We start from the raw sequence: 21,736 nt of genomic DNA, 5'->3' as shown, positions 1-21,736 counted from the left end.
ATAACTTATCACAGTGTTCGTTTGAGAGCATTAGAAGGCGTATATACAGGGTGTCCACGCTAACTTTAGGCAGACTTTAAAAATATGCCGCGGCACCCTAAGACGACGCGACCAAATGCATTTTGCTGGATATTGTATGGAGCAACTCACACTATTTTTGTATTGTGCTTAATTACATAATTAGTCGAGGCTAATTAACCAACCTCACAAGCAATGAAGATAGGCGAAAAAGCGCAATGAGAAAGTTGTAGAACGGTCCGCAAAACGTCCAACTGAACAGTTTCTAACTTTCCATCCATTACGTATCGGCTTCTTTTCGCTCACTGCAGATGCCCGCGAAATACAAAAAAAAAAATTGGTGGTGGTTTAGCTCTCGTTAAACCTGGAGTGGCGCGATAGCTAGAGGTGGCCGAGTGGAACTTAGTTGAATTGTAAACTCAGTCTTTCGCCGTTTCGTTTCGCTGGGCGTTCCTTCATCTTCGTCCCACTTGACGCGGCGCATGCGCACAGTTGTGGCAGCGCGGTTTCGCCGGCGCGCCGCGCCGCCGGCAGCAGCAGCTGCTCCGCACCACGTGGCCGGTCACGTGACCAACCACGTGACAAACCACGTTATCAGCCACAGCGCCGCGCCGCCCGCAGCTGCTCCGCACCACGTGACCAACCACGTGAGAGCATGGCGGCGCCACCACCCTGTGGCTGCGCCGCCACGCTGAAGGCTCGAAATGCTACCGTAATGTAGCTATCGCTACAAAAATACCACGTGACATGCCCGCTTGCGCGCCGCGACTGCAGTGCTCTCAAACGTTCCGTTCAGAAACGAACAGATCTTTAAGCCCGGTGTGCTGCTGCTTAAAAGGTGACAGGGCAGCGACGCAGCAGCTGGCTGTGCGATAAAGGCAAGCGGTATGCTTCCCTTGGGGCGCTTGATAGCGACAAGCAGGCACAGACCTTATCGCTTGTGCTCGCGTAAATCGCGCAGCCAGCGCATGCGTCGCAGCCCTGTCACCTTTTCAAGCTGCAGCACACCGGGCTAAATGATCTGTTCGTCCCTACGCGGAACGTTTGAGAGCACTGCAATCGCGTCGCGCAAGCGGGCATGTCACCTGGTACTTTTTGTATTTCGCGGGCATCTGCAGGGAGCGAAAAAAAAGCCGATGCGTAATAGATGAAAAGTTAAACGTTGTTCAGTGGGACGGTTCGCGGACAGTTCTACAACTTTCTCATTGGACTTTTTCGCCTATCATCGTTGCTTTGCGAAGTTGATTCATTAATCTCGACTAATTATGCAATTAAATACAACACAAAAATGGTGTGGGTTGCTCCATGCAATAGCCAGCAACATGCATTTGGTCGCGTCGTCTTAGAGTGCCGCGGCATGTTTTTAAAGCCTGGCTAAAGTTAGCATGGACACTCTGTATACTGTATACAGCCGTACTAAAGGGTCCCAACCATTCTGTAGCCATTCCTCACTTTCACTTGCTGATACTCTAATAGAGCGGCAAGCTGAGCGAGTTGAGACTACTTAATTGTGCACGCCTCTTAGCGCAGCACAGTTTTAACGCGAGAGCGTTAAGGGCCGCATTACGCAGAAAATCCGGCGTCGGCGTTGTCGGCGTCGTGAGCGAAAAATCACGGGCATGGCTATGGCAGGTGGCTCCCAGAAAGCAACCTACGAGGCAGGTGGGCCACCTAGGTCGCGTGACCTTGCGGCGTCATCAGAATGTGACCATCGGATAGTGAGCAAATTTCCCAGTGTGACAGGTGCCAGTTAATGATTGATCGCTCGGCAAGAGTAACCTGGGTCGCACAAGGACCACCGCTGGGAGCACCTGCCATCGCAGGGCAGTGGCGCGTCGCTTAACCGCGGCACTACTGCGCCAGGAGGGGCATGAGGACTCCCAGAGACTTATGAAAGAAACAAAAAGAATCATCTTCTGCACATATGGGTATTAACCCATTTCGCTATCGCGTCATACTCTCAAGGCGGAGCTTAAGTGTCTACTCCAATTTATTCTCCTCAGTGTTGATACTCCTTCTCTGCCAAATGAACACAGATGTTTCTAAAACTGCACTTTTATGAAAAGCTTTCGTGTCCTGTACCAACACTGCTCCGGTCAAACACTCTCGAGTCGTATGGCTGGCCTACAGCTTGCTTCAACTCCATCACGCAGCGCGGTGTATTTGCAGTAATTTTATACCAGGTCTTTCACGGAAGCCCGCCCCTACTTTTGAAAAATTGGGTTTTTGAGGTAAAGAGAAGCGTTTTGTGGCATAGTGACACCATTGTTGGCAGATGTCGGAAAACAGGCGAATCGTGTAGTAACGTGATTAACTGAATTGTAACAGTTAACTGTAGCTATTACCGATAGACGCCTGATTGCAATTACAGATATAATTGTAGTCGGTCGCTAGTAATATCCATTTTCCTTGTTAAAGAGACTGACTGGCGTGTCACTAGCACACGTAGCTGCTTTTTGATGGTATGGTATGCCTCCAAAATTTCACGCTGGCTCCTCGTTTTCCCACTCCCAAGAATGGTAGTGTTCGTAAGTAACGAAGTGCACTTGTGCTTGAGGCAAATTCGCCCCGTCATCTGAAGAGAGATCTTTCACAACCCGGGCATTAATACAGCGGCCCGTTTTGCCGACGTACTGCAATTTCCTTGAAGATAACGGTATGAAACACACAACTTGCGTTGCACATGCGACGTACTTTGATTCGTGGTTGACACTGTAGGCTTCCATTCTTTGGCCAATTTTCCTGCACAAACTTGCCAGCTTTCATAGGGCTGTGTAATCAGCCTTGAGAGCAAACACGACTCATTTCACCCTAATGCCTTGTACTTCTCTAGACTAATCCTTTGACTCATGTTTAACTATATATTCATCAGTTAAGTCAATTTAACCAGAAAGGCAGCCCATTATTTTCCTGTAACAAATTTTACCAGTGCATTCTCCTTACGTCCCAACTTTTGCAGACGAGGGCCTCTCACAATGCAACCGCAAGTTTTGTGAATGCCACAGGGGTAAGTGTTTTCCAATGTTCATAACTCATGCACGCTGAGACATCTGACCGTCACAGCGCCCAGTGAGCGGCTATTTTTGAAAAGTCTGTTTTGACATCCAGCATTGGCAGTAAATACGTGCAGCACTATAGTCTACCCTTCAATTTCTTCGGGTCCCGTATATGATGACATACACACCCTGAGTATAGTACCGTAAAAACTGTGCTTTGTATTGCCTAATATGCTCACATTCAGTCTAACTCTCCGCCATAGTTGAGAACTTTCGGGCAGGAAAACGGAGAATGATTATGCAGATGCTTACTTAGATATTCTGTGATCACATATTCCGCGAAGAAAAAGAAAGGATCTAAACAGTTTCGTGCCAGGACTGTAAACGAATAGGCACTTGACAATCATTTTGTCCGCTTAGACTTGCCAACTGCTGTGATCAGCCGATGAAGATGCACGTTCGTTGTAGCTACTGTCGTCGATTTGAGCTGTCGCTTTTCGGTTGATTGACACAAAAAACACATAACGCGCAATTTGGGTACATATACCATCTTTGTTCCCGTTTTTGTATGCTTAGGCTGTGCGATGCAGTCATAAGACAACTTGTTTAATTCCACGGACGAGCATATCCGCGAGCGGGCCACATTTGCTGTTTCATTTTCTGCCGGGCAGCAGAAAAACTGGGCTATCCCAAGCGGAAGTGAAGCCTTTTGAATGCTTCAGCCAGGGCGTAACATCGAGAATCATAAAACCAATTAGTCAGACGGTCACTGCTGAGGCCCATGCAGGTAGAGGGGTGAGGTCTATTATACTATTACTGTTGTGGGACTAATAAAAAGCGTGAAAAATAAGTGTCCCGGTCCTCTCGACTAAGCTTGACGGGCTTTACTGTCTGAGTCCAATTATCGTTGAAGCATTTGCGTTACATCTGCGTCTCTATGTGCGCAGAAAGGCGACAGCATCATGGTGGAAGTGGCCCGCGGCGGCGGCTCGAAGGAGACGATACCGATGGTGATGAGGGTTCCGCGATTCGGGAACCGCGACTTGGCTCCTTGCCTCAGAAGCCACTCGCTACTTGGCTTCGGTGACATTCTAGTTCCCGGTAAGGATGCATCTTAAGCGGAGAAACGAATGACGCTGTTCTTCGACGCTTTGTGACACGCCGTACAAGTGAATTGTAGTACTACGCTTGTTTTCGAAATCGAGTGGTCGAAATAACTGTCGCAGTTATGCGTCTTTTAATGATCCATTTTAGTTTTTGTGGCGCACATCCCTCAGTCTACCATTCCACATGGGAATGCTCCAAGCCTCCCCTCCATGCCCTACCCCCCTTTGTCCCAGCAGAAAGCAGCTGTTACTAGCGCGGCCCTGGGCTACCAGCGTAACCGGGCCCGTATTCTGAGTTCCTGCCATTTTTAAAACAGCCATTTTCGGCCACGCCTTATTGGTCGAAACACCGGAAGCGAATGTCAGTTCGGTTGCGACTGCGAGCGGCGACAGTATTTCAGTTCGCTGCGGTTGCCGCAGCAAATGTCCAGCAGCGCTCGTGATTTTGCCGATAAACGGAACGGACAAAGAGAACATTCAGCCACATTTTTAGTTGCACATCAGATGTCAAAAGCTGCTTCATTCACCAAGTAGAATGCATTAAATAAAAACAGTATTTTAGGTGTTCTTTCCTGCGCCGTAAAGGCCGAAGGTCTACTTGAAGAAAATGTACGCAACCACACACACGGCACTGTATTGACAGATGGCGGCCTCTGGAGCCACCGGTCGCCGATGGCAAATAAAAGGCAGCAAGCTTGTTCGTAAAACACGGCGTTTCACGTTAGGGGAAAGGAGGAGAGGAGAGGAAAAATTGTGGCGTGCACTCGCTCGACCCACATTGCGCGCTCGCTGCCGCGCTGAACAAGGCGCAGTGACGACTTGCTGCCTGCAGCATCGCTAAACCTAAGTTGCTGCCGTGATCGGACCGTTGCGCAGACAGTCATTTACGCTTTAATGCGTGAGAAATAGAGGGTACTTGCCGTGGTGAACAGAGAATAGAAGTTCAGAAGCGTGAATTGCTGCAGGGCGAGTTGGTACTGAGTTGAAAGTACGGCGAAAGTCTGCGTGTCTCTTCTCCTGGTCGTGCGTCTTATTTTCGCTGGTTTTTTTCTCTTGAGAAAACTGCCCACCGTGGCAGGTGGCAGTTAAACTAATGATTGGTCGCGAGAGGTTACTCGGAAAGAGCACCTGAGTCGCACAAGCCCCACCGATTGCAGCACCTGCCATCGCAGGGCAGCGGCGCATGCATAAACGCTGCACCACTGCGCCTGGAGTCGTATGAGGACTCCCAGGGATATATGAATGTAAAGTGGAGAATGATCGATGTCGCGGCGTTAAGGGAAGATGACGAGAACAAAGAGGCTAAGAACAAAAAGTAAGAAATTAAAAAGAAATCGATGTCTGGTCAATGGGCGTAGTTCGTAACGGCGACCGTTCACTCATTTCCGTCGTGCCGTCCAAGCGAACACCATTGCTTTTTTTTCTTTTTTTCATTCATTTGATGCAGGCGCTGCAAGAACCGCGAGATGCCGCTGTTGGGCTTTTCACTTTTGTACTGTGAATAAAAAAACGGAATGAGCTAAAAAAACATTCTTGCTACGTCCTCTTCATGTATGCTATGGGACCCCGTAGACGAAATTTTCAAAGGTTTCCAGAAAATAATAACGCCCCTCGGGTTACTGTCCTGCGCGCGCACACTGCCGCCCAGCTATTCCCCTATCCCCCTAATAGTTAGGGTCCCCCATCTGAAAACTGCCTACTATCAAAAAACAATCTTTTTTGTCATTGTGCCGTCCAGAGCACGTTGCTAATGCTAGTTTCCAGACGCCAAGCGTGCCATGCATACTTTTCTGATAGGTACGAACGGGGTAATCACGGTAAGCTACAGTGCAGCTATACGTAATGTTTTGGTTTAAGAGCCAACCGTACGCAAGTCCATCGATTGAAAATTAAACACTCTTAGCGTAGCTCCGTATTTTGCACGCAAACGCTGTCGACTGAAGGCAGCAAGAAAAAGAAAAGCTGACGCGTAAGGTCGATAGTGGAGGGGGAGGGTACAGCAGGGCCAGCCGAGAGGGGTCGCGATCAAATTGTGCCGGCCGTGGCATAACAAGTTCATAAACGCGTTTACAGATAGCCGTCGGGAGTTGTTGGAGTTTTTTTTTTTTTTACAGCCGTATCCTTCACACGGCCTCTAGAATTTCTCCGGACGTGTTTGGTCAAGTTTATTGAGGCCAATGCGCTTGTCATCTTTAAGGAGAGTCCCTCTCTGATGCAGTTATACAGTCATACGTATTAAAGCTAAATTGTCTGGTTTCTTCCTTAAATTAGCCATTTTTAGCCACTTTATTTTTGGAACATGTGTCACCATATTTTCCAAAATACTTTATTGAACTGCATAAGTGTACGAAAGGATGGACAAAATTACGGAAGCGTGCCATTTATATTGACATGACTATCCTGTACCGGAATTGATTACTGACGAGATGCGCTTATGCCATTTGAGTTTTTCATATTCTAAGGCACAACGCTTTCAGTTGGTGCAAAGCTGCTCGGGGTAACTTAACCGTATACGCATCTGTTGCGCAGGCCTTCTGACCGCATTTCTGCGTGGCTTTGACCTCATCAACGTCGGGGGCTGTTTATACTTCCCTGTATCTATTGTGTGTAAGTGTGTCCTTCTCCACTCAGTATATCTGCAGCAGCGCAAGAGAGAGCTGGCGTGTGGCATGGCTTCTCTCTTGGCATAAATTATTGAGCGCCAGTACGCTGTCCGACAGCACGCTTACGGCATGCCTTCCAGGGCCGTCCGACGCCTCTCAACAATGCATGTGTACATCTGTGGATGATTAGGTGTAACGTATGGTGAGCAGCCATGTCGTGCCGTAACGCTAGGAGGAGTGAAACTATTAAAAACATTAAGCATTAGAGTTCAGAACATCTATTAACTTGCTAGGTGCACGCAAAAATTGCAGCAGCAACCTAGCTCAGTGGTAAGTGTAGCGGAGCTCCACTCTTAATAAAGCACCGAAAGCAGTACGCCATTGTTACAATGCAAGCCGCAGCAGTGGCTCAGTGGTTATCATGCTTGGCTGCTGACCCAGAAGACGCAGGTTCGATCCCGGCCATGGCGGTCGCATTTCGATGGAGACATAATGAAAGAGGCCCGTGTACTGTGCGATGTCAGTGTACGTTAAAGAACCCCAGGTGGTCGAAGTTATCCTGAGCCCTCCACTACGGCGTCGCTCGCAGCCTGAGTCGCTTTGGGATGTTAAAGCCAAAATCAAGCCATTGTTACAATGGCGTACGCTGCCACGTTTTTTTTTTGTTTTGCAACACCGTATTCCCACTTTGCGTAATCATATATGTTATATTTCCGCTGCTTCAAAAATTCAAAAAGAAAACAGGACTCTTTGGCTTTCTTTTTTGGCAAAATGCTTTTTGGAATATATAACGCTACACGGCAAGTCAACAAGAAGATTAACACTCTACCAAATCTGCTCAGACAGCAATAACTGCTCACTTGTCGTTATCACGCTATAGAAAAGCGGTACAGTTTTTAGGCGGAGGACACAGGTTCAATCACAATCCCTTATACGTGAATTTTTTTTATTAATGCGACAGCATTAGAAGGGTCTGCGGAAGCTTAATTGATGAGCGCCGTCTGCCAGCATAGCGAGCGGCAGGTGGACCGCCTGCCACGGTGGCCAGGTAGCAACCTTCTCACCGGGCTATCAACGAACTTATTTTACCACTTCAGATAAACCGAGCCTTATAGAATGCCACCTCGCACATGGCGAACTTTCGCGTTTGGACCTCGGATGGAACGAACTTAGTTTGTTGACCTTGGATATAATGAACTAAAGTTTACCTGTCAACCTAGGATGTATAACGAGCGTCTGGCTGCTGACGCATTCAAACGATCAACCGAAAATTTCATAAGTATTTTCTTTATTCCACAGACGGTTGAAAGTGAGCCGCAAGGCGCTGACTGTACCTATTTTAAAACTTGCATGAATCACCATTTCTTACCACACCGGTAGACGATGGGAACGCCGATCTGATCACTGATGAAAACATCGGCAGGTGCACAGCACAAGTGCATCATGCGTTTTTTTTTTTCCTGCAGTGCTACTGTATTTCTCCACCCTTTAATAGTTAGTCAAAGAATTTGCGTTTAGTGTTCCGCTAGCTAGACATCAAAGAAGTAACTTCATTGTTGGTTTATCTGACACATTTTGCTAAGTAAGTTGTGCGGTCATGTGGCTATTTCCCAGTTTCGGTAATCCTGCTCTTAGGCATTTTTTTTTTCCTGCGGAACTGACCCGAGGCGAAAGCCTTTATAGGCTCGCCGTTGTAGACAATATTTCTGCGGTTTCAGAAAGTGTGCGCCCCACCTGTAAATCAAATAAAATGAAAGAAAAAGAAATTACGACGAGGATAGCATTCGAATCCACGCGGGCAGTCCATCGCCTTAACCATTCGACCACCTTGTACGGAGGAACGAGGGTGTTTTAGAAGGCATATGTCGTAACTTGAAACCATATATAGCGAACACATCGAATATAACAAAGGTGTAGTATGTCGTAACCTGAAACCGAAACTAATACGAGAAGCGTGACGCGATCGTGTTGAGAAAGAGAGCTCAACAGGATGACACAAAGGCTTTCGCCTTGATGCACGTAAGGTGACCTAAGTGCTCCCCTGAATTTTCTCATTCTATCGCTTTCCGGTCTGAGCAACTCGAGCTCCGTCTTTACGCAGTTTATGGCCTGGGCCTGTTAGCGACGTTCCTCGCCCTCATCTTGATGCGCATGGCTCAGCCTGCCCTGTTGTACCTCGTGCCTTTCACGGTGCTGCCAACGCTGGCCATTGCGTGGTTTAGAGGCGAGCTTGAGGACATCTGGAAAGGAAACCTGGTAAGTTTTACCTCTCTGCGTTTGACATGTCCGTCTTCGCCGCAGTTTAATATAGCGGCTTGGTGAACCTCAAGCACGTTGCGAAAATTAGCGGGAGAGAAACAGAACGCGTCATTTCCCCAAACGCCACCTGTAATGACCCGCAACAAGATCACTGTGCTCTCGCTGTGAGAGGACATGTCCTTTCACTCTATGTCGCAGTCGACCTCTTGGAAAAACATTACCACCCTGCACCCCTTGACTCAATCATCTGGTTTTGTGTTCGGTTTTAGTATAGCACGGGAACGCACAACATGCCTGCAGCCGTACGCTAAACAAATAACACCTCCTTCATCCATCCCTCTGTATCCCCCCTTGAAACCGTTTAAAACGGCCCTTTCAAAAGAGAAAAAAAAACACACAATAGAGAAAGCCAGGACCGGCAGAGCTTTGGCCGGCTAGGGTTAACGCCAATAAAGATAAAAGAAAAAGCAAAACGCTCAGAAAAAAAAACAGCCTTGGGAAAAACGAACAACTTGGCCCAGTACAAAGGAAACAAACCACACTTTGGGGGGGGGGGGGGGGGGGAGGACAGGGAACGGAAGGCAAAGAAGGCAGACGACACAGGCATTACCCGCCCCCTCCTGGCATGCCAGGACATCAGACGTTTCTTTAACTGAGATGCCCTCCCTTAGCAGCAACCTGCTGCTATTAGAGGGCGAAGGTAACCGGTTTTTTTTGTTTCTATGGTGCCCACATAATTGATGTCGGTCCGAATACGAGCCCAGCATCTCCACGGTAAAGAAAATATTGTTAGAAACACGACAATTACTAGTTTGTAAAGCGAATGGTGCAGCGTAGAAATGTAGACATATTAGAGTTCATATATTAGTTTCGATGCAGCGATAGCGTAGACGTAGAGCATCCGCCTTGCGTGCAAGAGGACCAGGGTTCGAATCCCGGTGCCGCATAATTATTCTCCAGATAAAATAAAAACTCGGTGTGCCGATGGAATTTGCGTAACCAGGCGTGGGCTGCGGCTTGATCTCGGTGACCAGAACTAACGACGCACTCCCTCACCAGAACAGGATTTGGCCACTCTGATGTAGTGGTCGCAACCTCCTATATGAACAAACCAATTAACCCTCGGCCCTCAGTCCCCAGCGGCTGTGGAAAAAAATGACCAAGGCGGCGGTCAGACCTGACGCGGCGGAGGGTGCTAAGAATCCCTGGCTCCAGAAAAGCCGCCAGTGGAAACTGAAGCTGGCAGTGTTTAATGCTAGAACCTTATCCAGTGAGACTAGTCTAGAAGTGCTGTTCGAGGAACTAGCGGGCATTAAATCGAGTGTCACAGGGCTTAGTGAGGTTAGAAGGACAGATGAGGCGCATACAGTACTAAAGGGCGGGCGCGCACTGTGCTGTCGTGGATTAGCGGGCAGACGATAGCTATAGGTGCGGGATCCCTGATGAATGCAGATAAAGCTGGCAACATAGAGTAATTCTATAGTATTTACGAAAGGGTGGCAGTTATCATAATTAGACTTAACAAGAGGTACAAACTGAACGTAGTGTAGCCCTACGCGCCTACACACAGCCATCGTGACCAGATCGTTGAAAGCTTCTTTGAAGGCGTTGCAGCATCAATCAGCAAAACAAAAAAATTGGCTGTGGTTTAGCTCTGGTTAAACCTGGAGTGACGGGAGAGCTATATCTGCCTGGCTACGCTCTTCCCTAAGCTTAAGGCTTTCCGTTTCGCTTTCCGTGACCAACCACGTGACCAGCCACGGCGCCGCCACAGAGCTCAAGGGGTGCCAAGGAGCTCAAGGGGTGCCATGCTGAAGGCTCGAAATGCTAGCGTAATGTAGCTATCGCTACAAAACAGTACACTGTACTGATGGGCGACTTCAGTGAGAAGGTAGGCAACAAGCAGACTAAAGACCAGGCGGCTGGCGATTATGACATATGCTCTAGGAAGAGCAGAGGGGAATTATTAGTAGAGTTTGCAGCCAGAAATAATTTAGGGATAATGAATGCCCTCTTCCGCATACGAATGAAGAGGAAGTGGACGTGGAAAAAGCCCCAATGGTGAGACTGAAAACGAAATAGAGTTCATACTATGCACTCACCCTGGCACCTTGCAGGATGTAGAGGTCCTCTGAAATGTGCGTTGTGTAGCTACCACGGAATGGTAAGGTCTTGAATTATCCTGGACTTAAAGAGGGAACGGAAGAAACTAGGTGAAGCGGAAGCCCATTAACGAGATAGCAGTTACAAGGGAAGTAGATGAATTCAGGATAGCGTTGCAGAACAGATATTCGACTCGAACTGAGGAAGACGATCTTAATGTTCATTCAATGAACGATAATTTGACAGCTATCATCACGGAAAACGCAGTAGAAGTGTGCGGTAGGACGGTTCGACAGGATACCGGCAAGCTATCTCAGGAGACGAAAGGTCTGATTAAGAAACGCCAAAGCATGAGGGCGTCTAACCCTAGAGACAGAATAGAACTAGCAGAGCTGTCGAAGTTAATAAATAAGAGCATGGTAGCCGACATAAGGAAGTATAATATGGAGAGAATGGAGCATGCTCTGAAGAACGGAGACAACCTAAAAGCGGTGATGAGGAAACTAGGAAAAGACAAAAATAAGATGTATGCGTTAAGAGACAATAGCCAATGTAATGAGAACATCACTGAGGCATGGGACAACCCGACAGTAACGAAAGCAAAAGTAAGCCTTAGGAGCAATACACAGGGGAAAGTCAGCTGGTGAGGATCAGGTAACAGCAGATCTGTTGAAGGACGGAGGGGAGCTTGTGCTGGAAAAAGTAGGCACCCTGTATGCGCGAAGGCTTATGACCCCGAGTGTACCAGAAGCTAGGAAGAACGCTAACATCATCTTAATCCACGAGAAAGAAGACGTCATGGACTTGAAAAATTACAGTCCGATCATCTTGCTGTCCGTTGCCTACAAGGTATATTTACTAAGGTAATCACTAATACAATCAGGTCAACCTTAGACTTCACTCAACTATATGATCAGGCAGGTTTTCGTAAAGGCTACTCGACAATAGACCATATTCACACTATCAATGAAGAAAAATGTGCAGAACATAACCAACTCCTATATATAGCCTTCATTGATTACGAGAAAGCATTTGAGTGGAAATCTCAGCTGTCATGCAGTCATTGCGGAATCAGGGTGCAGAAGTCTTATACGAAAATACTGGAAGATATTTATAACGACTGCACAGCTACCATAGTCCTCCATAAAGTCAGCAATAAAATTCCAATAAGGAATGGTGTCAGGCAGACAGAGATGCACTATCTATCCAGTGCTATTCACCGCTTATTTAAAGGGGGTATTCCAAGGCCTGGATTGGGAGCAGTTGGGGATAAGGGGATGGTAGAGGTTTAACGTAGCTAAACTAAGTGTACGTGCGAAAGCAAGTGCTTCGCCTGGTTGACACATGGTATTGCATGCTGTGAAGACAGCACGTCTAGCGACGATATTACTCAGGTTAAGCTCTGATCGAGGTTAAGCTGATCCGACCTGTTCCGCGCCGCGGATGGAAGTTGATGAAGACGACGATGTGCAGTGCACAGCGCAACATTGTGTTGCAGTTGAACACGAGGCGTGATCGGCTGCAGCGATTGCATGGTTCTCTCGTGCACTAGCCATGCAGCGAAGCTTATCTGTTCGCTTCGCCGTGGTTTCGAACCCCTGTCGCGGCAATATTAATTTATTCATTCATTTATTTATTTATTTATTTATTTATTTATTTATTTATTTATTTATTTATTTATTTCTGCTCTTGGCACAAGCCCACAAACATCGCAAGATCTTGCTCGGGGTTTGCCCATCGGAATATTGCTTTCGCACTAACGTGCAGAAAACCAAGGTAATGCTGAACAGTGTCGGAAGGGAACAACAGTTTACAATTGGTAGCTATAGGTGCTGAAAGTGGTGAGGCAATATGTCTACTTAGGGCAGGTAGTGAGCGCAGATCCGCATCACGAGGGTGAAATAATTAGAAGAATAAGAATTGGGTGAAGCGCATTTGACAGGTTCTCACAGATCATGAACGACTGTTTACCAATATACCCCAAGAGAAAAGTATATAACAGCATGGTTTATGGTTTATATGGGTTTAACGTCCCAAAGCGACTCAGGCTATGAGGAACGCCGTAGTAAAGGGCTCCGGAAATTTCGACCACCTGGGGTTCTTTACTATGCACGGACATCGCGCACTACACGGGACTCTAGAATTCCGCCTCCATCGAAATTCGACCTCCGCGGCCAGGATCGAACCTGCGTCTTTCGGAGCCGAGCGTCAAAACCACTGAGCCGCCGCTGCGGCGTCCTATATAACAGCTGTGTCTTACCGGTACTCACCTAAGGGGCAGAAACATGGAGGCTACCGAAAAATGTTCAGCTTAAGTTCAGGAGAACGCTGCGAGCTATGGAAATAAAAATAATAGGCGTAACGTTAAGCTACAAGAAGAGAGCAGACTATGTAAGAGAACAAACGCGGGTTAATGACGTCCTATAGTCGAAAACAATAGGAAGAAATAGGCTTGGTCAGTGCATGTAATGAGAAGGCAAGATAACCGACGGTCCTTAAAGGTAATGGAGCGGATTCTAAGAGAAGGCAAGCGTAGCACGTGCGGAAGAAAAGAAGCCTGTGGGGATACGTTGCCCGCAGCTGGCACAGGACAGGGTTAATTGGATAGACATGGGAGCGGCCTTTGCACTGCAGTGGGCGTAGTCAGGCTGCTGATGATTAGGCTGGATGCTCTAACTAATTAGCCTAATCGTTAGAGCATTCGCTTCGTGTGTGGGAGTCGTTGGGTAGAAGGTACTGGGCTCGTATAGTTATGAGGGTTTAACGTCCCAAAGCGAGTCGGACTATGAGGAACGCCGTAGTGAAGGGCTTCTTACCAGGGTGCGCACGGTTGTGGGGTTGCTAAAGCCGATGCCAGCAGCTAACTCTGTCTAGCATATGCAGCGCTGAATCTGTGTCTCTGAAGCCTGCGATTTCTTCTCTTCCGTTCTTGTCTTCTGCGCTGTGAGTTTATCATGCTTATTGCAGAGGCTGAAAGAGGCGCAGCTATTTCTAACGGAGCAGCGCGAACAATCGGCGCATTTCTCTCGTTTACCTTCTCCCTCTCTAAAACGCGCAGCTTATTTAGCATGACCATGCAGTGCACCACATATCGCTTTAAACCCATGGACTGTCATGGACATCTAATATGGCACCGAACACCATTCAGCATGAGTCACCACGCTGATCCGATAGTGTGTGTGATCGATAGTGCATTGCCGTACATATACTCTTGCACACCAGCTCACTCAACTGCAGCATATTAACTTTCTCGCTACGCATACGACCGCTGGCAAAGTGCATCAAAAAAGTTGAAACGGTCAACAGTAAAGGAGTAATTAAAGTGGCACTGATATGTAAAGATACTGATGATGCTCGGAGTCATCTCTTTAGGAAATTACAAGGGCTCCAAGCTGGCCCAGAGACCCCGAGCGGTGTGGTGCAGGGCAAAGAAAGCGAAATATGACGACAGTGCTCGAGCGGAGGCGCAGAGTATAGAGCAGTGCTCCTAGTGCCCGAAGGCTACCGTCATGTTTCCCTTTTTGATCAGCAGCGCATTGCTTGAACACTTTGGACAAGCTGTTGTTCTCTGTGTGCAACTCACTATGGCTCACAGAATGCACTCGCTTTGCAGCCTCGGGAGGACACTCATTCAGAGAGTGACGTTTCACTTTCCGAAACCACGCCGGGAGACACCTTCAAGAACATCGAACCCGACCCGAGGAAACTGGTTTCCCAGCCAGTGCAGCCGGCATTTCAGCCTGCGGGATCATATGGCTTCGCCCTGGCAGAAACGCCGCAGCAAAATCTCGCTGCCGAAAAGTTCCTCTAGCAATTCCTTAACATGCGTAGTGCTGTAAACGCGTTTTTTTTGTCCTTTTCGTGCTTCGAATGAATGAAAAACGTTTATTGACTCGAGCGAAGCCTTCTCTTGCGATTGGATGGAACCCCTATAGTCCAGGGCCCCTGCGGAGACTGCAACAGCTCACGCCCGGTCCATCAGGCGTTGCTGGTCTTCCAGATTTGAGCTATGCAAAGCCTCCTCCCAGTGCTCCTGCGATGGGTTTTGTATATTGGAGACCGCCGTGTTGCGTTGACTGCCCCACGAGTTATGATAAATAAGTTTAGTATGTGCAAGATTGTCTAGTGTGAAGTTCCACGTGGTCGCATCAGTATGCCGTGAGGAGGACTTGTCTCAAGAGGGTGCTCACCGAGGTGCAGTTCCGAGCACTTAACACGGGGACGTCTCTATTTGTACCCTGCTAATTCACCAAGCCGAAGCGACTATTACGTGACGATGAATTTTAGCGAAAAAAAATCGAAGAGGTGATACTCTGCGTGCTCTTCTTTTTCTAGTCGTTTCATTTGCCTTTCTCTCTCGATTTTTTCTTGAACCTCTTTATATCTTTGGTCCACCCGCTCAACAAGTTCAGTTCCTTTGCAGACCCGTCTGAAGGCCTAACTCAACTATCTTTCCTTCAGCTTCATTCCGAGCCTGAGTTCTTCAAATGCTGCACATACCTCTGCTCGCAAAGCAACAAGAGCTATGCTTGCATTGCAACAAAAAAAAAATGGTTCACGTTCTTCAGAAAATTAGCCAGTGCATTAAAAAAAAAGTCGGCAGAGGCACTTCAGACTACTTACGTGTGAGAAGGCATAAGCCCGTCCGCTCACCTTGTGAAAGCAGTCGCCGCGCGCTGCGGCGTGATGCAACCCGATGTCACGCAGCTGCCAATTCGACTTCTGCATGCCTCTACGTAGCCTCCGCCGCGACAGCTAGAGGGGGTAATGCCCACGCATGCAGAATTGTTATTTCCTTTCTAAACATTCACAGATCCCCGAGAATCCTCATAGCACTCCTGGTACAGCGGTTAAGCGGTGCGCCACTCCCCTGTGATTGCCAAGCATAGCAGAAAGATTAGCACACTGACAACTCCGGAGTCTGGCGCGGCGCAGTGCTTTACGAACACCTCTGGCACTTTTGTTATCGGCATGTTCGTAACCGCACCGCCAATCGTTGCTATCTACCTCTCCTGTGGCGCGTCACTAGTGCTAATCTGCCACTGTACGTGCTGCCACCGGTGGAATTTGTGCAATCCAGGATGCCCCCTCCCCCCCCCCCCCCCCCCCCGCGCGCGCGCGCGCGCACACACACACGCACACACGCACGCACGCACGCACACACACACACACACAGAGAGAGAGAGAGAGAGAGAGAGAGAACGGGTTTTCACTCAATGGTGCAAGTAAGGCTTGCACCTCAAAATGCTGGATGAAGCATCACAGTTTGACAGATCAGTCTGACCATATGCTTAATTTCCTATATATTCCCAGGTAGCACCGAAACATTATGAGAATGTTATATTTTTTTTGTCAAATGCTAATTCAATGTTCTTAATGTCCTTTTTTTCTGATGTTTTGTAATGTTAGATAAGCATTAGAAAAACCTTGCCTTAACATTAATGAATCATTTAGACAACATAAATGTTAGATTCTCAAAAATGGTGAAGCAGCCCTGCAGAAGCTTGAAGGCCCATTAGTTGTGACTGCACACAACTTACAACGCTTCGACACTTGAGCTCGCTATATGCAACCAAAGCACACTGCCTGCTCCTGTGGCTCCTGTTTTGACTCCTTGCATTGGCTTCTGTGTTGCACCACCTTTCAGCAACCTTCTGCTTGCACACACTGATCGTCAGCTAAAGGAAGCTTTGCACAACACCAACTTGACAAATAATAATAATTGGTTTTTGGGGAAAGGAAATGACGCAGTATCTGTCTCATATATCTTTGGACACCTGAACCGCACCGTAAGGGAAGGGATAAAGGAGGGAGTGAAAGAAAGGAAGAATAGGTGCCGTAGTGGAGGGCTCCGGAATAATTTCGACCACCTGGGGATCTTTAACGTGCACTGACATCGCACAGCACACGGGCGCCTTAGCGTTTTTCCTCCATAAAAACGCAGCCGCCGCGGTCGGGTTCGAACCCGGGAACTCCGGATCAGTAGTTGAGCGCCCTAACCACTGAGCCACCGCGGCGGGGTTGACAAAGACTTTCCACTTTGTCGAGTTCTTGGTAACCAAAAAGCTGCCAGACCAGGGCTCTCATGAGGACATGGATGATATCAAGATCTTCCCTGAAAATCTCGACAACTTTGAACTAACAAAAGAATTGCCAAATGAAGGTCAGCTCCAATACATCAACCTATGAATGTTTATAAGAGTCACCTCTGCTGGTGCTATGCCCCACTGTCCAAGAAAGGCCTACTACTGTACTCATCTTTGCACACAAAAGAGAAGTGGTTACAGGCACACTGAAGAATTCCCTTTGTAGATCACGTTATCACTGTCAGCAAGAGAGCACTGAAGCACAACTAAAACATTTATGCAAAGCAGGTTTCCCGGACACCCTCATTTCCATCCATAGTTTCAAGCTTTTAAAGGAACTTTGCCAATACAGCCAGCCGAAGAGGCTAAAGAAGGAAGGTCATGTCATATGTGCACAGCATTAGCCATGCACTGAAGAAGATAGTAGAGTGGGCTGGAGTAAAACTAGTCTTGACCCTGTGCAGAGGAAATTTTCTGTACTATGCAGGAATGGGAATGATGATCGTCTAAGGGCATCTCAATGTGAGATGCGGCATGAGAAGAAATTCACCACTTCTGACAACGAGGTGGTTTGCGGAAATCCCGCTATCTTGCGGAGCGTTTTATGCAGGTCAAGCAGAATGCTGCATCAATGACTGCCTGAGAGAACATGTCATTATCGTATATACAGGATACAGTAGCACACTGAGCAAGCACGTGTCTGAATGTAAATGCACTCCACGTCTTGGATGACACCAGATTCTAAGGCGCTACAACCATCACCACAAGCGTAAACTTTATAAAGCCTGTGTCATTAATAAGAAAGGCACAACTTGCTCAAGCACTCCATCAATGGCACTGACAAAAAGAGGATTGCTGCTCTCTAGTAAACCATTGATGAATCAGAAGAGACAAAAGAATGCTTCTTTGCCTTTCCTGTGTTATTTCCTCAAGTATTTATTGCGTGCACTGCAAAAAACCTTCAGTTGTTAGTCAACACTTCTGTCTTTTTCTTCTCTTCCCTGTCCGGTTTTTCGAGCGCTATTTCACTACAATCATGTACAAAGTGGCCCGGCTCATTTCCAGAAGGAAAATAATAGATGCAACATTAGGAGACAGAAAGAGAGCATTGTGTGTCAGGGAATAAACGCGGGTCAATGACACCCTAGTCGAAATCAAGAAGAAATGGACTTAAGTAGGGCATGTAATGTGAAGGCAAGATAACCGATGGTCGTTAAGTTAAGGTAACATACTGGATTCTGAGAGGAGGCAAGCATAGCAGCTAGGGAGCAGTAGAAAGTTAGGTGGGCAGATGAGATTAAGAAGTTTGCGGGGATGAGGTGGCTGCAGCTAGCACAGGACAGGGTTAATTGGAGGGGCCTTTGTCCTGCAGTAGGCGTAGTCAGGCTGATGATGATGATTATGGTTAAGTGTCCCATGTGTTGACTAGTTATGTAACCCGCATCGACGTCAAGCCTAGCCGGTAGTATGCTAGCTTCCAAACAGTTGTGTGAATAATAAAATTTCTTTATGGGACGTAGCAGTGGTGCAAAAATTATTCAACCCAGCAGCTTCAGAAATAGCTACATCCCAGATCACTGCATAAGACTACTATTTTACCATTACATACATGCTTCCATTGAAAAGGCAGTAGAGAAAAGGTATAACAATGACGTTTATTCACTAACTCCTCTATTCATGAGTGGTTAGAGAAAAGTAATTCTCATTCAACACTTACGCACGAATATGAGACCTTAGCAATCATTCCATTATATAGCCAATACATCAGAGATCTGCAGACTTTATACAGTGTATGCTATGTGCACAGTGCATCACATAAGTGTGGAATTATTGGTCAAAATAAGGCCGCTGAAAAGGTAGAAAAATTAATTTACACAGTGCCGCAACGTGATTAATAGTGTGGGCCTCGAGATACGAGGAACAGCAAGAGTCCAGTGCCGGCACCTATCACATTGCCGACTATCCATATGTGAGGTAGTGCAAAATACAGCACTGCCACTTCAAAAATGGCACCCAGAAGCTTAGGCACCGGCACCAAAAAGAATAAGAACAGGTAGTGATTGTGCGGGTAGTAAACGCTGTAGAGGCCCTTCATGGCCATCACTGCAGCCGTCAGTCCAAGGAAACACTTGTAGTGCATTTCGTAAGCATGCACTCCCGCAACCTCCTTGTAGTTCGGCAGGACGTAGTAGGTCAACAGGCAGAAGGCAATGTTGGTGATCACTGCGAGGCCTGCGACCGCACCCAGGAAGCGCAGGCTGCCCATTCTTCGCTCGAGGTAGTAGCCGAGGCCGAGCAATGAGAGCACAGTGTAGGCCAGGTGAAGAGACCCTGCGGTGTGTAGCGCAGGCAGGAAGAGGAGTTTCCACTGCCCATATCCTATCACGAGCGAGGATGCGAGGCACGGACTGTTCACCAGCTGCTTCAAATGGCCCGGCACGAAATTCGACTGCAACGCGAGCAACGTAGCCGACAGCAAGACCGCGCCTAGCGGTATCGAAGCTGGCAGGTCACGGTCTCTTCGAACGTACTGAGGCTGCGCGAAACGCATGGGCTCTTGTCCCAGTATGCTCCAGATGAGGTCCGATATGGGTTTGATGATGTCGTAAACATACGCGAGGCCGACTAGAATACCGGCAAGGTGGCCGACGAATGATGCATTCGGTGTGATGAGCTGAATAAACAGAAGCTCGACCCATACGACTTGTCCAGAGGGTAGATTGATGTCGAGGCCCAAAATGCGCCGGCTTCGGCCAGGGAAGTAGTAGTTGTTGAGCACCTTAAGTGCAAAAATGACCCCCGAGAAACCTACAGCGCATTGGTAGTAGAACGAGCTGTCAATGAACGCGCCCAACAGATAATTTATACCCACAAATGTACCACCGCACAGCACTGTGAAGAGCAAGATGATATATAGAAATTGGGCGCTCCCGAGGACGCTTTCAAGGACCATTCCTTTCCAAATGAAGGATACCATGTTGTAGTAAAGGTGTAGGCTGTCGCCATGCTCGAACGTGCCGTAGAAGACACGCCACCACTGCTTCTTGAAAAGAACGTTGTCAACACTCATGCACGCACCGGAAAGGTCGTACCATGGCAAATCAAAAACTTGCAGGAAGACACACGCCTGTGCGGCGACAGTTAAAAGCGTGACTGGAGGAATGGCATCCAAGCCCACCTGAAACAGTACGTGATTCAAAAGGAGCAGTACGCCCATAGTGTCCCTCTGTCTCCGTCGTTGCATCGTAGCCGTTGCTTGTGTTGCCACTGGCGTTTCGACAGAAAGCAGTCACTAGATCCAGCTCTCTCTAATACAGAGCTTCTTTGTGAACACACGTGCGTACCACTTCAAACAGTGAATTTGAACTGACGCAATGCAACCGAAACACAGCAGAAGTCATCGCGGCAACGAATCTGGGACACCACCAACCAAAAAGTGTGATACGACACGTGTAGTTTGTTTTTCCTGCTGACACATATCATTGTTGGCAAGTCAGGTGCTGTTACCCGCTCAATTTGCGCTACCTTTAGAGCATGCTGCTTCAAACATTTTAAAAATTTAAAGGCAATGACTTAAATAAAAAACAGACAAAATCAACCCACAAAGAAAAATACTTAAGCTTTTCGAATAGGTTAAGATATTGTGGTGGCGTAGCGCTAAGCGACCAACTCTACAAACTGCTCGAGGTCCAAGCAAGGTTAAAAATCAAGCAGCGCGGGGTATGTAGACTTGCTTTGAGTGCACATCATTTGAAAGTAGGGAAGCTAGCAGTAGAGTGTACTAGCAGTAAGTCCAGAACACACTAGCTAGCAGTAAGATTACTATGATAGAATTTTAGGAGCGATTGAGAGAAAGAAATGGTGGGAAAGCAATGGGCTATGAATGTTTTCAGCTATAATTGTCCATGAAAAAATGTCGACGCAAATTGGAGAAAGCGAACTGGAAAACGGAAAAGACAACAGTTGTGGGCAAAATCAGGTAATGTCGGTTAAGAAAAAGCATAAGGAAACAGAGAGGGCCCGGGTCTGTGGAAAAGAGATTGAGATGCGGACGAAATCGGCACTGGGAACATGGAGAACGTTTAAGCAGGAAATCGCCGAAGAAAATATCTACGACAATTCTAGGAGACGCTCTTTGTTATTCGATGAGTAGCGGTAGTAGTAAAATACCGAGTCAAGTTCCAGAAGATAGACGATGTGGTGCGTGTGGAGAGGAGGACTTGGCCGAACTGTAGTGCCTAGAATATACAGAATATATAGTGGCAGTATATTCTAGGCACTATAGCTGAACACTTATTTATTTATTTATTTATTTATTTATTTATTTATTTATTTATTTATTTATTTATTTATTTATTCAAATTGATAATTTTTTGTAAAAAGCTTCATCCTAACGGGGTTGATTTATTCAAAGCATTGAGGTTTAAGTACAGTGGAGGAAAAATCTATTTTAAACGGGTAGAAATAACCAAGTGAATGTTATCTTATTGGTAGCTTAACAAGAGCAAAATTTTACATGCTACGGCTAGATGGCGTTAGCTGCCACCCAAATTAGAGAGTTCAGC

General features: G+C 47.2%; 2 protein-coding genes across 4 annotated transcripts in view; one reads left to right on the top strand and one right to left on the bottom strand.

Annotated features, from left to right (window-relative positions):
* LOC144136234 (signal peptide peptidase-like 2B) overlaps positions 1 to 14,982 on the top strand; it is a 32,023-nt gene extending 17,041 nt beyond the window's left edge. The window contains exons 10-14 of one of the 3 annotated variants that reach the window (XM_077668396.1): positions 2,978 to 3,025; positions 3,962 to 4,115; positions 6,650 to 6,727; positions 8,825 to 8,979; positions 14,699 to 14,982. In XM_077668396.1, coding sequence (XP_077524522.1) covers positions 2,978 to 3,025; positions 3,962 to 4,115; positions 6,650 to 6,727; positions 8,825 to 8,979; positions 14,699 to 14,896 — 633 coding nt within the window. In that variant the 3' untranslated portion in view covers positions 14,897 to 14,982. The remainder of the gene's footprint in view (positions 1 to 2,977; positions 3,026 to 3,961; positions 4,116 to 6,649; positions 6,728 to 8,824; positions 8,980 to 14,698) is intronic. The other 2 variants (XM_077668397.1, XM_077668398.1) reach the window with 2 other exon arrangements.
* Positions 14,983 to 18,807: 3,825 nt separating this feature from the next.
* LOC144136233 (uncharacterized) lies at positions 18,808 to 20,674 on the bottom strand. The gene has a single exon (XM_077668395.1). The coding sequence runs from the start codon at positions 20,413 to 20,415 to the stop codon at positions 19,063 to 19,065; it is 1,353 nt and encodes a 450-aa protein (XP_077524521.1). The 5' UTR covers positions 20,416 to 20,674; the 3' UTR covers positions 18,808 to 19,062.
* Positions 20,675 to 21,736: the final 1,062 nt, after the last annotated feature.

The sequence above is a fragment of the Amblyomma americanum genome, chromosome 6 (genome assembly GCF_052857255.1).
Source record: "Amblyomma americanum isolate KBUSLIRL-KWMA chromosome 6, ASM5285725v1, whole genome shotgun sequence".
Classification (NCBI taxonomy): domain Eukaryota; kingdom Metazoa; phylum Arthropoda; class Arachnida; order Ixodida; family Ixodidae; genus Amblyomma; species Amblyomma americanum.
Note: the sequence above shows the minus strand (reverse complement) of the source record. Positions and strands in the feature narration are given on the sequence as shown.

Excerpts from the sequence above, each read along its gene's own strand:
- LOC144136233 (XM_077668395.1), bottom strand. The coding sequence starts at position 20,415 with ATGCAACGACGGAGACAGAGGGACACTATGGGCGTACTGCTCCTTTTG.